The sequence below is a fragment of the Canis lupus genome, chromosome 24, assembly GCF_048164855.1.
Source record: "Canis lupus baileyi chromosome 24, mCanLup2.hap1, whole genome shotgun sequence".
Lineage (NCBI taxonomy): Eukaryota > Metazoa > Chordata > Mammalia > Carnivora > Canidae > Canis > Canis lupus.
Genome location: NC_132861.1, coordinates 36,885,719 through 36,901,838, shown reverse-complemented (window position 1 = coordinate 36,901,838; position 16,120 = coordinate 36,885,719). Strand labels below are relative to the sequence as shown.

Genomic DNA, 16,120 nt, shown 5'->3' with positions numbered 1-16,120 from the left:
TATTTTCTAAATGTTCTGGAAGTATATTAACTTTATAATAAAAAATTTTATTTCATAAAAAAACATTCCCCAAACCACTGCAGGAACAATTAGGTATAACAAGAGTCGGAGCGTGTTGGCGCTGAGATGTACAAGGGCAGGGGAGCAAGCAGAGCCACACCAGAGGGCCCTGGGGGTGGGGAGGGGCTGTCAACTGTCACAGGCAGCAAGCCAGTCCCTGGGTAGCGGGCTTGGGGCCAGCCACGGGCACTGAGGGCAGACAGCTAGGCAAGAGCTCTTCTGGGCCACACTCCCAGAGCTCCAGGTCAGGTCTGACAGGAGAGCTGGGGTAGCCTGCAGTTTGCGTACAGGCTGGGGTTCCCAGGTCTCTGGAGCCCTGGAAGGTTCCAACTGCTTCTCAGTGGCAAGGAAGGATCCAGGCCCCGGGAAGAGGAGCAGGCAGGGGTGTCTGAGGTCCCTGTCATCATGCCACCCCCACACACACACTCCATTTCCTTGTGTCTCCTCCCTCCCCAGTCCATGTGGCCTGCCCGGAGCAGGGCCAACCACTCCAGCAGCATTCACAAAACAACAGACTTTAATGGAAATCATGAAGGAGGGAGGCGAGAAGAGGGAGCAGGGACAGGGCATGGCCTGTATCATTCCCTCCAGCCAAGCCTGGGCAGTCTCCTGATGCCACCCGCCCCCCCCCCCCCCCCACACAGCGCACTGTTCTCTGGCAAAAGGGCAGGATTTCAGAGGCCCCTTGCTCAGCATGGCTGCAGTGCGAAGGGCCACCCGGGAGCCCAGTGAAGATGTGGGTGGTGTAAGCAGAGCTTGGGAGCCGGTGGGACAGCAGGGGGATGACGCAGCAGAAGGTGTTGCTTAAGCCAGAATGATTCCCGAGGTCCCCCAAAGAAGAGCTGTTTGTCTCCTGGGTGCAGGGGGGAGCAGAGGTCGGAGGGGGTCTTTCACCCCCGATGTGGGCCTGATACCATGGAGAGGGATGCAGGGACAGAGCAGGTGCCAGCCTGCGAGGGCAGGTGTAAGCTTCGATGGCACTGTGGTTGTTGGCTTTGGGGCCGAGGTTGGAGTGGGGAACAGGGTGCCTGCCTGTGCCCAGAATGGTACTTGAGGGATTGCTCAAGTCCCCCAGCGTCATTCTCTGCTAAAGCCGTGCCTGGACTGAGCACCTGGTCTACCTGCCCCCCAACCTACCCCAGACACTCAGGATCCCCCTATTTAGCCTCCTGTAATGTTCCCACAGACACCTTCACTGCTTGGAACACCGCCCAGTCCATCTAGAAGAAAGAGAGAAGACAAGGTATTTACAATCACATTCCTGAGCTCTTCCCACCGAGAATGCCCTTCCCAGGCCCAGGTGAGCTGCTTGCTTGGCACAGAGTGGATTTGCCATGCTACCCCAACCACCCTCCTGGCCAGTGTCACACCCACCTGGGCATAAAGCAGACGGCGGTCCGGGGACAGGCTGGGTCCCTGGTGGCAGAGCTGAGCAGAGAGGGCAGAGGTCTCTGGGGACAGGAAGTGCTGAGTGACGCTCACTGTGTTTACCAGGCCCTGTACCTATGCCAGAGAGGAGATGGGCAGGGGGTCAGTGGAGACTCGGGCTCATGCATCCTTCCCTTACTCCTTTTGTCATTAAGGTCTATATACCATAATGACCCCCGCCCAGCTCTCAGAGAGCAGAGGCCCTGGATCCAGCACCAGGCACCTCAAAGGGCACGGCCAAAACCAGGCCAAGGGATGGCACAGGCAGGGTGGGTATCCTAGGACATGAAGCCCAGTAGGGCTCGATGACTCTCAGGCCGCTCAGCTTCTCTTTTTCTTTCCAGTGGGATGGGACTTCCTGACCTGCCTCGCTCTTAGGGCCCTGGGAGGGGTGAGGACAGAGTGGGTAGGGGAGCACTGTGGCACTGTGATGTCAGGTCCCACCGTTCCTCATGGGTCAAGGCTCACTGCAGAGCCCCTGGCCTGTGGGGGAAGCACCTGGTGGGGGGCCCCGGCAGGCACCAGCACGGCCTCTCCGGGGGCCTGCAGCAGGGTCCAGCAATTCACGCCCCACTCTTCCCGCAGGCGCCGCCGCAGCCCTGCATCCAGGTAGCAGCAGCCTGGGGTGCCAGGCTCCAGGTTGCCTGCTCCGGCCGGGCACACCTCAAAAAAGAAAAGGGGGAATATGAGCAAGGTGGGGGAAATAGGAAAGGGCTACAAGATGGGGCACAGACTTTCCAAAGGCCGAGGACTGATGTGGTCAAGTCTCAAGGGGCGAGCAGGGGAGGTCATAGGGGTGGGAGAAAGGGCTAGGTAGTGAGGGGCAAGGGCTGCTCAGGTGGCAGAACAGAGCTTTGGCTGGAAAGAGCTTAGAGGACAGGATTAGGGGCTCTGAAGCTGGGGATCTAAACCTCCACTTTTTTGGGGGCTATAGATGCCTTGAATAGTCTCTGCGTCCTTGACCCTGGGCTCCTTTCTCCAAAACCCCAGAAAGATATCCTGCATGATCCCAACTCATAAACTGTTTATACCAGAAGCTCTTAACCTGCAGTCCCTTGAACATCCTGAATTGTGTGCTAAATTGTAGGCGACTAGATGGCTGTATGTCCCTGGGGAGACAACCTAAAGCATCGATCAGATTCTTCTAAGATCCCAGATCCAGCATAGGCCACACAGAAGCTCTGACGCCCCGGGGATGTACAGGCCGGCCTGGCAGGCTGAGGCCTCTGAAGCAGGCATGGCTATGGGGGGTAGGGGAGCCTTCATCAGCCCAACCAGAGTGGGGAGCTCCTTGGGCAGACAGGGGTTCACAGGGGCCGGAGAAGGAGATGCCCAGGGGGTATCTGCAGAGGTGAACGCCAGCATCGTGATCCACCTGGCCACCAGCCAAATCCACCCTTTAGTAGAACCTTAACAATTGTTCCTGGGCATAGGACTCAGCGGTCCAAGACTGGGCCGTGGGGAAGAGGAGACTGGTGAGCCAGGCCGGACCCCAGGGTAGCCCCACGCAGGTGCCAGGGCTCTTGTGCCCTCACAGGCCATCCCGGAGCTAGGTCAGTGTTTCCCAGGCCACCCAGTGAGAATATACCCCTCAAACCTTCTCCATGAATCATCAGGTTTGGCCATGTGAGACTGCCTAGAGCCACCACACCCAGACTAGAGGAGGCCATCTGTGTGTGAAGGTGTGCTTCTGTCGGCGTGTTCCAGCATCTGTGTGTGCAGCTACAGATCTGTGTTTGTCAGTGTGTCCGCACATATGCATGCCTGTGGGCAGGAGGGTGGCGGTGGACAGCCGTGTTAACACCTGCGTGTCTGCACGTGTGCCTTAGCAGGGGTGACACTTGGTGGACGTCTTTTTCCCGGGACAATCAGGGTTCAGCTGGATTTTGGAACCACTGTACCTGCCCTAATCTTAACACTGGCCTTCAACCTCCCCTGCCCCCCAGAGCTTCCTGCCTCCTGCGTATCCCACATCTCCTCCTTTCCTGCCCCTTATCTGGGTCCAGTCTCTCCCTCTACCTACTCCATGCTGCCTCCCTCAGCCCTCACTTGCTAGCACCCCAAAGACACCTCCTCATAAGATGTAGAGCAATGGAGAGCGGGGCAGCAGGAGGGCATCTCGGAGGAGCCTCCCTTCACCCTCTGCTACCCGGAGCCCATGCCGGGGAGGCTGTCTGCCCCCAGGAGGAGCAGCGCAGTGACCTGGGGGTGGGAACAGCCATAAGCTCAGGTCTCAGCTCTACCACTCAGCCTCAGTTTACTCATCTGCATAATGGGAAAGCAGCAGTGCCTGTGATGCAGGGTGGTTGAGACAATGAACTGAGATAGCGTACCCACGGCCCTTACACGGTGCCTAGCCTGCAACAGCTCTTGCTCTCGTTTCGGCTTTAGGTCCCTCCTCAGGCCCTGCCCTTTCCGTGTGCCCCACCATACAGCTCGCAAGATCCCAATTTGCCTTCTCTGTGAACCACGGCTGTCCAGCTCACCTGAGGGGTGGGGAGAGTGAGCACATGGGGTACGCACAACAGGGAGAGCTTCGGGGGGCTGGGAGCCCCCACTTCTAGGGAGCACGAGGGCAGCGCAGGGGAAGGGGAGGGCTCCCGGCTCCTTCCTCACCATCTGGAGAAAGCGGCGGATGCGCTGGGCGTCCTGTGCCCGGAACACGTGCCACACGGTGCTGACCTGGCTGCCTGGAGACCAGAGCCCCCCCCCGTCCAGGCCTGAGAGGAAGTCTGTGGAAGGAAAACAGGTTAGGAAGGCCCAGGGTGGGCACAAACATCACATCAGAATCTGCAGATGGTACCCCCCACCCCAGCTCTGGCCCAGGACCCACCTTTCTGTGCCCGGTGCCATGCAGGCAGTGGGGCTTCAGCACGTACCAGGACACTGACCAGGTCAGTCACCTCCACACAGAGGTTCTTGGTCCCCAGGTGCCCACGGTGTGGACTCACACCTGCATGAGGCAGAGAAGGGACCAGCTGGTCACCGGCTCCAGGACTTGGGCGCAGACACACGTATGCCCAGAGGTAATAGGAATGGATGGGATCAGGGGCTGGGCAGGAGTGGAGTGGGCACTCACCATAGGCTGCCCACAGCTGGGGCTCCAGTGGACGCAGGGCAGGGCCAGGTGGGAGGTAGGAAGCCAAGTTGAGTTTCCCACGGAGGGCACAGTACTCTGGGAGTGGCAGGCTGGCAGCCAGGTTCTCCATCCTGGAGGGGGCGGGGTCAGGCCCAGCAGGCTCAACTCAGGTGCTCCAGATCCCCTCGAAGCCCACCGCTAGTGGGGCCAGTCCCAAAGGCAAGCAGGAACACTGAGGATCCCGGAGTGCAGGGCGAAGGAGGAGGGGAAGTGAGGGCAAGGAGCTGGACAGAGGCTAGGCATGTAGGGCCAGCCCTTGGTACCATACACACCTGCTGGTGTCCTCGTCGCCCAGAGCTCTGTGCAGCAGGAGGACGGAGCCCTCGTCTGACTTTGGGCGAACTAGGGGAGGAGACATGCCATTGGCCTGGAGAGGCACCTCCTTGCCCAGAGGACCCTGGCCCCATGGCAGCAAGAGAGTCTGGTTCCTGCCCAGGGCTCTGCTTCCAGCTGCCCCCAGGGTCACCATGGGGCTTTGCTGCCACCTGGCTCAGCCTCCCAACCACTACCCCCCATCAGGGACACTTACTTTCAGGCCGGGAGAATCCCTCCCAGAACGTTGCACTGCGGAGGCTGGTGGGCTGGGGAGGCCCCAGGGGGGTCAGCGCCTGCACCTGGCCTCCAAGCGCCCCAAGAGCTTCCGTCCCCCACAGGCTGCCCTGCAATGTCCTCTGAATCCCTGACACCAACACGGGCTGTGGTGAGGAAAGGAAGACAGATGCAGGGAGAATAGACTGGCACCCAACTTGGCCAGGCTGGGGCATGTTGTAGGGGCCACCAACCCTGCCGCCTGCTCTGGGTAACGGACTGGGTGTGGCTGGGCCTACGGGTTGAGGCTCTGAGGGTATGCAAGGCCGTGACGACTGGGAGCCAGGAGGCAAGGAGCCTCACCTGGCCCTGCCTCCAGTGCTCCTGGAAGAGGTGGAAGCCTCGCCGAGGCCGGGGCTCCTGCAGCCACAGCAGAGCTCCGGGGGGCGGCAGCCGGGGCCGCACTGGCGAGAGGGGCAGGCCCAGGCCTTTGCGCAGGCCTGGCCCAGCCCGCAGCCCCGGCCCCAAGGCTTTCTCCTGGATCTTCCGTTCCACCACCTGCGCGATGATGCTGTCTAGGATGTTGGTGATGCGGTCGTCCTGTGTGGACAGAAGGATGGAGGGGCTGGATGACTCAGGACCTGCCTTACCCCACAGGGAGGGCCAGCCCAGCCTCTGTCCCCGGGCCCCCAGGCCTCCCTCTGTGCCCTTGCTCACGCTGGGCAGGGCAGGAGTGACCGGGGCAAAGGCCATGTGTATCCGCTCGTGCCCCAAGCAGAGTTTGACAGCAGTGGAGGCCAGCAGTTCACAGAGAGAGGGGCAAGGTAGGGGCCCTCGGCCGGCACGGTCCTCTGCCGGGGTCTCGGTGGAGTCCGGGGTCTCTGGCAGGGAGGAAAATGGTGAGGGGCTTCCCTTTTCTCTCAAGGCTCCACTGCCCACAGGCTCGGCCCTCATCTCCTGGCCAAGTCTCTCTCCTCGCTGGCATCGCCTGGCTCAGCTCCTCTCGGGAGGCACTCACCTCCCGCCGCCTGCCTGCCAGCAGCTTCCCCCACCTCTCCGAAGGAGGGGCTCACATGGGGGTCTCACTGGAGAGGGTGAGGACACTTGTCCTACACTTTATTTAGATTCATTTTCTCTGGGATGACTTGAGAAGAGTGATGGAGATTATGGGGGCACAGGATGGCTGAGGCCATTCCAATCTGTCCCGGGGACTCCAACCCTGGACCAGCACCCCCTGCACCATCTGAGCAAGGGCCAGGGGAGCTGCTTACCCTCTTTGATGTCCTTGGTCCTGTTGGTATCCCCGTTGCAAGAAGATTGTGGAATGGGGGGAGTTTTCTCTGTCGGCTCCTTCTGTTAAACCCATCCACCACCCCCCGATCCAACCAGAGATTTAAAAATGGCAAACAGCTTAATCCAATCCAACCCACAAGTATCAGCAAGACTCTAAAATTGTGTTTACAGGGAGCAAAATGTTATGTGATATAACATTAGGTGGGAAAAAGTTGCTCACGGAATTCCACACACAGTATGATTTAAAGTATATAAAAACAGGGGGGCCTGGGTGGCTGTCGGTTGGGCATCTGCCTTCAGCTCAGATCACGATCCCAAGATCCTGGGATCGAGCCCTGAGTCGGGTTCCCTGCTCAGCAGGGTCTGTTTCTCCCTCTACCTTGTCAGCTTGTGATATCCCTCTCATGCTCTAATAAATAAAAATCTTTAAAAATAAAATCTACAAAAACAGACTGAGCAAATATGTAGACTAGCAACTGGAAAGAAATATGTCAAAATAAGAAGGGTGGTATTATAGGCTATTGTTTTCTTCCTTATACGGGCTTGTATTTTCCGTCATGGGTATGTACCAGTCTCTGGCACACAGAATGCATTTATTTATTTATTTATTTATTATTTATTTATTTTTTTTAAAGATTTTATTTATTCATGAGAGACACAGAGAGAAAGAGAGGCAGAGACACAGGCAGAGGGAGAAGCAGGCTCCACGCAGAGGGCCTGATGTGGGACTCAATCCTGGGATCCTGGGATCATGCCCCGGACCAAAGGCAGGTGCCAAACCGCTGAGCCTCCCAGGGATCCCTCACAGACTGAATTTAATAAACTATTTCTTGAATGAATGATTTTTATCATAAAAGCATGAACTTTATGAAAACTTTGTGAAATGCATCCTGAGCGCCTGCATACGGAGAAGGTGGGCCCACACTCCGCCTGTAGGAGCCTGTGCCTGGGGAGTGGAGAGATGGGACCCGCCAGCCAGCAGCTCTAGCATGATGTGGCAAGTGCTAAGCTGGGACACGCACAGAGTGGGTAGGAGCTCTGAGCAAGCAGATCCTGAGGTGGGGCAGTGCTAGAGCTGGATCCATGGATCCTAATCCCCGGAGAAAAGTGAGAAGTAGCTTGATTTTACGTAGCTCCTTTAACCCCATCAAAAGATAGGGACGAAACCCTGCCAAGGTCAGTAATTTCCAGACACACTGCCTGATCTTGGGGTCCACTGGCTAGTGCCAGCACCCGTCCTGCGCTCAGCTTCTTACCTGTTGGCTTCCATCCCCAGGGGCCCACACACGGGCATCAGCTTGGCAGGGGCAGTGCCCCCGGATGTCAAACTTGACCCAAACCTCGTGCATGGCGGTACTCAGTTCGGCCAAAGCTGTGAGTGGGGAGGGGAGACGGAGTTTGGTAGTGAGTGTGGACAGAGGCCATCCCTGTGCTGCTCAGCCTCAGCAAGCAGGAGGGCATGGGACTGGGCTGAGCCGCATCCAGACAGGAAGCTGCTCTCCCCACCCTGCTCTCCCCGCCCTCTGCACGCCCCACCCCTCCAAGATGGCTCACCCTGGCTAGAAACGAACTGGGTGAGTATCAGGGAGCTGGCACTATGCCCAGCCTCTTGGGGACACTCCTCCACAGACTCCTCCTGAGGACCTGTGGGGTAGGAAGAAAGAAGCTGCAGGTCAGGAAACCAAGGTAACCACAGCTTAAGGTCACAAAAGAGGGACAAAGGCATGATAGCTTTAAATCAAGGGGCTTGACAATCCAGTGGGCTTTCTGGGACACTTGAGTTCAAGAATAACATAGGATCCTTTGCTTGCAGAACACAGAGCCTTTAAAATGCTATGTGAAAAAAAAGTAAAATAAAAAATAAAATAAAATAAAAAATAAAATAAAATAAAATAATAAAATGCTTATGTGCACTGCCAGACTCCGAGATGATCTTGTGGAATACAGTGTTCTCCAACATTTCTGACCCTGCAACTCTTTGGCTATCTCTATTGGAACACTGGAAATTTTAAGCCCTTGGGCAACCACGTGGAACCAAGAGAGAAGAAGCTGAGAACCATGAAAAGAGGAAGACTTGATGGAGTTTAAATCCTGGACCCAACACTTACTAGCTGTGTGACCCTGAACAAGTCACTTAATCTCTCTGAGTTTTTCTTATCTGGAAAACGGAGGCAACAATACCCACCTCACAGTGTTGTAAGGTTTAAAAAGGTGCAAGCTGAGCAAAGTGGGAGGCATAGAGTAGGCACTCGACTTCTCTTAAGGGTGGGCAAGGACACAGGCGTGGCCCTCTGATCTGAGGAGAGGGAAAAGTCTGCTCTAAGGGGCATTGAGCCATGGTGGCTGAGGCTGGAGTTGGGGAGGCAGGCTTTCTTGGGTAAAGGCAGCCCCGAAATGGCCACAAACCTTAGAGCAGCCCTTTTGAGGGCCCCCATCTCTGCCCTCCCACCCTCAGCCCCATGTTCCTTTCCTACCTGCTTTGTCCCTGGTCCTCCTAGCACCCGTCATGCGACCACAGGCCACGCACAGCCGGTGGCTGCAGTGGGGACATTTCCAGTGGGTGTTGAAGAGGCCACGGTGGCAGCGGCTACAGCAGCGTAGAACACCTGGGTTGTCCTCTGTCCTGGCTGGCCCCTGGCCTGTTGACCACAGGAGAGAACGGGGTCAGAGAAGGCTCAAGCCACTGGGCCCTCCTGAGGACCTCCAGGCAGGGATGGAGAGATGTAGAAGCGGCTTCCACTGCGGGGCCATCCTGGAAGGGAGACAGGCCCCTTATAGACACTCCTCTTTACTTGACAGCCTCTGTAAAGAACCTTCCCATAGCACTGTCTCCAGAAATCCTTCCCAGGGACAGTGCAGGCCTCACCTGCCCAAGTCCTGCCCCCAGGGACTTCCCCATAGCCCTGTATTACCAAACCACACCATTTCCAGCACATTCCTTCACCCACCTCTCTCCCTCCTGAGGGAGGACTCTGTATACCCGAAGAAGGAACTTTAGAGGCCACTCCTTCCCTCACCCAGCATTTCTGACTAACCCCTCCGCAATAGTGGGCACACGATCATTTACTCATGCAATGATCACCCTATCCTGTGTGAGGCTGAATGCTGGGGACTCAGAGCTGGTCAGGGCTCAGAGCTGCCTCCCAGAGCTCACCTTCCAAGAGGGGTGGCAATGATCATGGCACCACAGGGTGGATGCTACGGCAGAACAGGCTAGAAGGATGAGCAAGGGTGGGGATCGTGGGGCAGCTCCACAAATGGGCCCCAAGTGATGAGTAAGTGTTCATTCATCAGGGAGAAAGGGAACAGAAGGACATTCCAGACAGAAGGAACAGAGAGTGCCAAGGCCCAAGGCGATGGACGAGCTGGGGTGATGTGAGGAGGATGGGCCACCGGGTGATGTGGAGTGCTGGGAATCCAGGCTGAGGGAGTGGCAGGCTAGACCAGCTGAGGAGAGGGGGAGGGGGCTGAACTCTCTGGGACAGGAGAGAGCCACCAATGGCCCCCTAATCAAGTTGTGACCTTACTGCAAGTGTGTGTACACATTTTCAAAAGCACACACAGGGTTGTAGAGGGAGAAGGAGGGACAGCCTGAAGCCAGAGGGACCCGCTGTATGCCTGGCACCCCACTAGTCTTTCCACATGGGTCCAGGCCCTACTAGCCTCCCAGAGCCTTAAAGCCTCAAACCGCAGAGAGGGCCCCCACCTGCCAGTGCCCTTGAAGACACTTGGCACTCCATCTTATTTCCCCAACAAACCCAGAAACTCTTAAGCATCTGGACTGGACCAAGTTTCACACATTCCCAACATCCCTCGCCCCGGCAAGAAACTTCAGAACTCATGTCAACGAGGAGCCTAAGCCAGGAACAAGGTCAAAGCAGGGCAGGAGCTCTCCTGAGTTGGTATCAGGATGGATGGTGCTGATGTGGGGGAGGGGTCCACATTCTGCAGGCCCCATGCTCTGTGTAAAAGGACAGTCACCCCAGAATCCAGCCTTCCCGGGCTTCTGCCTGCCCATGGGTCCTGCTCACCTTCCCGCTGCGCCCAGGCCAGGGCTTCGCGCTCCCTCCGCAGCAGGCGGCATAGTCGGTCCCCCAAACCACTCAGCAGATGCTTGGCAAGGCCCTTGCTGAGCCCAGCCTCAGGGCCGGACCCTCCTCCCTCCTCAGAGCTGGCTGCTGAGTCTTCCTCCTGCTGCTGCTCCCCTCCCAGAGGCAACCTGGAGACAGGGCACCAGAAGGTAAGGAGGGAGCCTCGACTGGGAGGCTGCTGGGGGCACCCAGGGGCAACAGGCTCACCTCAGCACTTGCTGGGAGTGGCGGGCTAGCCCTCCTGCCTCTCCAGCTGCATGGGTACAACTTTGGCACTGAGCCATGCCTGCCAGGGGAGCCGAACAAGGTGTATCCTGAAGCCCCAGGTCCTGGATGCTGGCCCTGCCATCTTGGGGTCCTGAGGAGACAATGAAGCTGGTCAGGAGTCTGGGCTTCCTGAGCTTAGGTGAACCCCAGGCCCTTAGCACCCAGCCACCCACAGGCAGAGCCAGCCCAGCCCCTAGGCCCTGGTCTACAAAGCCTGATTGGGAGCTAGTGAAAATGAACCTGGCAGTCAGAAACTTTACAAAAAGGGCTGGGCGGGGGAGCCTAGGAATGCCCTGACCCGGCCTGATGGCCCAGAGGAGGGGTCTGCTGTGCAAGATTGGAGCAGCTGGGATGATCATCCTGCCCCAAGTCCCCAAGTGCAAGATCCAGTCACTGTAGACTTTGTTACATCTTTTTTTTTTTTTTTTTAAGTAAGCTTTATGCCCCAACATGGGGCTTGAACTCATGTCCCTGAGATCAAGAGTCACATGCTTCACGGACGGAGCCAGCCAGGCGTCCCTCGGTCAGTGCAGACTTTGGATAGCTCTGCAGTGGGCTTAGTGAGACCTCTGGCCTCATGTCAACAAGAGGAGACAATCCTGGCATGGGACGGAGGGTGCCAAAAGGTGAGAAGGCCAGAGAGTTTCAACATAGGCCACAGGTGCAGTAACCCAAGAAGGGAGAGGGGCCAACAGCTTCCCCCCCGGCAGAGGCCTGTGAGAGCTCCAACAGACCCATGCCAGGTGCAGGGGTGCTTGGGTGAGGCCACTGAGAGCTCCAATCCAGGCCCAGTGGTCCAGGACGCCAAGAAACTGAAGTGATCCTGAAGAGCTGAGACTGGGGCCTGCTGTGCTGGAACCCTCCGTGAAGAGCACAGCATGACAGACGGTCCAGGAGGTGCCCCAAGTCCTACTGCTGGTGGAGTCCAAACTGAGTTTCCATGATCCGGCGGGCCAAGGGAGTAGTTGTTTGCTCCTGGGGCAGGACCAGGGGTCCTTCAGGAGGGCCAGTCCCTCAGACTGCCCCAGGTGTGGCACCATCACACAGATGAATGTTTACTGAGTGCTTGCTCACTAAAGTGCCAGGAATTCTTCAAAGCCCTTTATGTGAATTAGACCATTTCATCTTGCTGCAGTCTTTATGAGGTGGATGCCATCTTTATCCCCATTTTATAGATGAAGAAACTGAAGCCCAGAGAGGTGAAGTAACTAGCTCAAGGTCACAAAGCACCAGGCACTCTGACTCCAGAGCCCATGCTCTGAACTGTGTTGTTACTCTGCCACCGACACATCGCAGCTTGGAAGGAGGCAGATGGAAATAAGCCATTTGCTGGAAGGCTCTGGCCTGTAGATGCTAAGGAACTCCCAGAGAACCATCACACCCGGGTGGGAAACCGGACAACTTATGTGATCCACTCATAAAGGGCCTAATGATCCACTTCCCTGTAAAGCCCCAGTCCTGGCCGACCCCTCCCAGGTGGGGCTGCCCTGCACCCTTACCTCTGTGGTCATCACGCTGTTCCGCCTCCATCTTGTTCCCAAATGATGAGTCCAACATCTCCTGCCAGGCTCTGGCCCCCTGCACCGTGCTCCCCGGGAAAGGGTCGGGCGGGCGCTTGGCAGCTGGGCTTCCACCTGCTTCCTGGGCCTCAGGGCTGCTTGCCCTCTTGAGGGCATGCGGCTGGGCAGATGGGCTCTCCTCGTCCCCAGGGCAGCCACCTGGACACCCAAACTGCTCAGAGTGTCGTGTGAGCCACGTCTTCTTTAGCTTGGTGTGGTGGCTGGGTGGGCAGGCCCTGGGACCAGAGGCCTTATTTGCTTCCTCGATGGATTCACTGGGCCCGATGGTGCCCCCGTCCGGGCCCTCCTGGCACTGCCCACAGGGGCTAAGACCTCCATCTCTAGCACGTGGGTGAGATGAGCAACAGCCCACCTGGGTGGTCGGAGGCCCAGGAGAGGGGCACCTTGATATGGCTGATGGCCCCAGCTGGTTCCTGAGGCTCCCATCCCCTGGTACAGCCCAGACATTGCCAAGAGTATGAACCAGGCCCGGGGGACAAGTGGGCCAGGGGGTCCGGGGAACAGCGTCTGGATGCCCCAGGAGAAATGGGCAAAGATTCTGATGCCTGCCCACTCCTGCCTCTCCGTCTCTCTGGTGGAATGAAGGACGTTCCACTTCCCCAGTTCTCTGGAAATGCCCACCGGGGGCTAAGCCTAACAAGCCAGGTTCCGCAGTTGCCAATGGCTCCTTTGCCAGCCTGAGAATGCTTGGATCCTTGTGGTAGAAGCCCTAAAGAGAGGAGAAGGGGTAGAGCTAGTGCTGATTTTGATCCTAATGCTTCAAAGGACGAGCAGAACCCACAACCAGCAGGTGTGTGCCTGTGTGGCCTTAAGGGTCGTAAAAACACTGAATAACTCAATAGTGGTTTGTAGATGGTTCTCCCTAAGTGCCCCCCTGCCCTGCCGGCCGCACTGCCCTGGCTATTCCAGGGTCCCTCCCCCGGGGGTTCTCAGACCTTCGCACAAACCCAGCAACTAAAGGCTTCGTGCTCGCCACCACAGAAGGGCCTCCGAGGATCTATTCAGATTGTTTGATGTCCAGCATCAGGCTGCTCTTAAAATATTTTAAATCTTATTCCTGGGGGCAGCCCAGGTGGCTGAGCAGTTTAGCGCCGCCTTCAGCCCAGGGCGTGATCCTGGAGTCCCGGGATCGAGTCCCACGTCGGGCTTCCTGCATGGAGCCTGCTTCTCCCTCTGCCTGTGTCTCTGCCTCTCTCTCTCTCTCTCTCTCTGTGTGTGTGTGTGTGTGTGTGTGTGTTTCTCAAGAGTAAATAAATAAAATCTTTAAAAAAAAATCTTGTTCCTGGGCATGGAGGTGGGTTGCCTGTGGGGGAGGGGTGTGTGTGCCATAGACACAGGCCATTTGGACACCTGTGCATCCCATTCCCAGACAGAGGGCCTTGTCTGCTCTCACCAAACCCCCCGACCCCAGGATGAGATGGCATATTCCGAGGCCACAGTTCCCAGGGCCTTGTTCTGGGTGGACAATGAGTGAGTCAATCCCTGAAATGGCCCAAAGGCAGGGAAGGCTCAGTGAAATGGAATCACTCGGAGGAGGAATTGCTTGGGGTTGACTGTGTCTGAGCTGACAGGCTCCTCTCCTCAGGTGCTGTCTTATCTTTTGGTGAGAATGGAAGAGCAGAGTGGTATGACCCTGGCAGGGCCGCTCAGGGGTCCCTGAGCTACCTCGCATGGCCGAGGCCCCAGGTGCCCTCTCTGCGCCAACACTCACCTTGCTGCCTAAGCCGAAGGCAGAGGGCACTTTGGGCTGCCCCCCTGAGTACACCCAAGGGTGTGGGGCTAGGGGCCAGTCACACGGACGCTCTGGGGGCAGGCTGGACACCAGGTAGGGTGGCAAGCAGGTAGGCACCCAGAAGGGAGATTGCTCAAGGATCTTGGTCTCCAGAAGGAAGGGGCAGTGCAAGGGCCGGAAGGCCACAGGGTCACTCTTGGGATGGCCACCACCGTGCTCAGGAATCAGGGGGCCATAGCGAGGTGGACACGCTGAGCCACAGAGTGCCAGTGGGTGGGTAAGCATCGCCTCCTTCCAGCGCAGCCCCTCCTTGCTGCCCAGCCAGCTGGCCTTCCTTCCCCCATTGCGGGGGCCTTCTCCCTCCACCAGCGGGAGCGTGTCCTTGGGGCTCTGGGGAAAGCCTGGGGGAAGCCAGGAGTCTGGGGTGCTTAGGACACCCCTCCAGAAGGGAGTAGGCTCTCCCATGCACAGTGCCCCACGGCGCAGGCCGTCTTGAGGCAGAGTATCAGGGTCCTGTCCCACGATGCCATTCTCAGGGGCTGTCTTCTCCCAGGCTGGGGTGTCCTTCAGGAAGCTGGGCGTACTCTCCATCACTCTCCTGCCCTCATGGGGCTCTCCCAGAGGGGGTCCCTGGAGCACAACCAACAAACCATGAGCCTCTTAAGCACGCGCCCCAAGCACCGTACCACCCGGTACCAAGTAGGCACCGCCCTGGCAGCACCAAGGCAGCTCAAACCAGTAAGGCAAGTGTCAACCTACAGCTAGGCTCTACGATGCCTGCCCACATGCAACTCGAAGGACCTGCCTAGATGGGATGCTCAAGCGTGGGGAGGTCACCCCTTCCCCCAAACGACTAGGACTTGACAACCCACCTGGGCCAGAGCCCCTCAGTGGAGACCACCATTTCTAGGATGACATGGCCTTGCATTGCTAAGCCTGGACCCTGGTCACGAGCCATGGGGAAGGGCAAGGGGCAAGAACCCCAAAAATGAGGTGAGTTTAAGGTACTTCACTAGGGGCCAAAAGGCTGGATCCTGGCCCTGACTCAGCATCTGCTATGTGACCTTGGGCAAGTCACATCCCTCCTCCGGGCCTCGAGCACCCTTGTGTAAAATAGGGCTTGGAAACTGGCAGTCTCAGAGGCTTCTTTCCACAGTCCCGTCTGTGGGGCTGGGGGTGCTGCTTGCCACTAAGCTTGTAGAGGTGGGAAGTGCAGGCAGGGAGGGCTGGAGTCCCTGGGGAGAGCTGCCAGGCAGGGTGTCTCTCCCTACACTTGGGCAGTCCCCAGGGTGCCTCTTCCCAGCTCTCTACAGTTTCTTGGCTTCTGAAGCAGAGTCCCGGGACAAGTGCTGGGGGCCACCACAGCCCCCGAGGGAAGGAGAGAGCCAGCACAGGAGAGGGGGATTAGGAGGCCTCAGCTGGGACAGGTCAAGCTGCTCCGGTCCAGCAGGCAGTGCCAGGGCCGCTGGCGGCCGCTGGTAGCTGCAGCCTGGCAGAGGGAGGGAAGGAGGCGGGGAAAGCGGGCTGGGCCCCAGAGAGAGGCAAAGGAGGGAAAATTGAACGTGCGTGCAAGGGACCAGGGTGACAGGTGGCACCGGAGCCACAGCGCTCTGCCAGCGCGGGCCCCTCGCCGGCCGGAGGAAGCCCCCGGGGAGAGGCGCGGCAGCCCAGGGGCCGCTATCAGAGGTCGCTCTGGTTCCTGGGGCCCCGGCGCGTCGCGGCGCAGTCCCGTCGAGCGCCCTAACTTGCGGCCCCGCGCCCCGCGCCCCGCGCCCCGAGCGGACAGGCGCAGGCAACGCCCTCGCCGCGTGCGGCCGGCCGGGGAGGGCGCGGCGAGCGCGGCAGCAGGGCCGCCCGGGCCCCTTCGGCGCTTACCTGGGCTCGGCGGGCCGGGCGCGGCGCGGGCGGCGGCGGGCGTGGTGGCCGGGGCCGGGCGCCCGCTCCCCATGGGCCGGCTCCGGGGCCTCCCGGCCGGCGAGCGAGGACGCGTCCTCCCGCTCTC

The 16,120-nt window shown here is 58.4% G+C and overlaps 1 protein-coding gene across 1 annotated transcript; it reads right to left on the bottom strand.

Moving 5' to 3' along the window:
• Window positions 1-26: 26 nt before the first annotated feature.
• On the bottom strand, window positions 27-16,074 carry HR (HR lysine demethylase and nuclear receptor corepressor). The gene is made up of 19 exons (XM_072796358.1): window positions 15,994-16,074; window positions 14,098-14,748; window positions 12,306-13,095; window positions 10,747-10,897; window positions 10,480-10,667; window positions 8,923-9,087; window positions 8,003-8,092; window positions 7,705-7,820; window positions 6,427-6,508; window positions 5,873-6,036; window positions 5,519-5,755; window positions 5,157-5,322; window positions 4,900-4,969; window positions 4,568-4,698; window positions 4,322-4,441; window positions 4,105-4,220; window positions 1,987-2,151; window positions 1,435-1,563; window positions 27-1,280 (listed from the first exon to the last, which is right to left on the bottom strand). Exons 2-19 carry the CDS (start codon window positions 14,707-14,709, stop codon window positions 1,218-1,220), a joined length of 3,555 nt encoding a protein of 1,184 aa, XP_072652459.1. The 5' UTR covers window positions 14,710-14,748; window positions 15,994-16,074; the 3' UTR covers window positions 27-1,217.
• Window positions 16,075-16,120: the final 46 nt, after the last annotated feature.

What these genes read in the sequence shown, in the direction of transcription:
- HR (XM_072796358.1), bottom strand. Translation starts at nt 14,709, where the DNA reads ATGGAGAGTACGCCCAGCTTCCTGAAGGACACCCCAGCCTGGGAGAAG. An exon ending in TCACTCCTGCCCTGCCCAGC is followed by an intron (nt 5,756 to 5,872) that starts GTGAGCAAGGGC and finishes CTGTCCACACAG; the next exon opens with GACGACCGCATCACCAACAT. An exon ending in GGGATTCTCCCGGCCTGAAA is followed by an intron (nt 4,970 to 5,156) that starts GTAAGTGTCCCT and finishes CTCCTCCCCTAG; the next exon opens with TTCGCCCAAAGTCAGACGAG.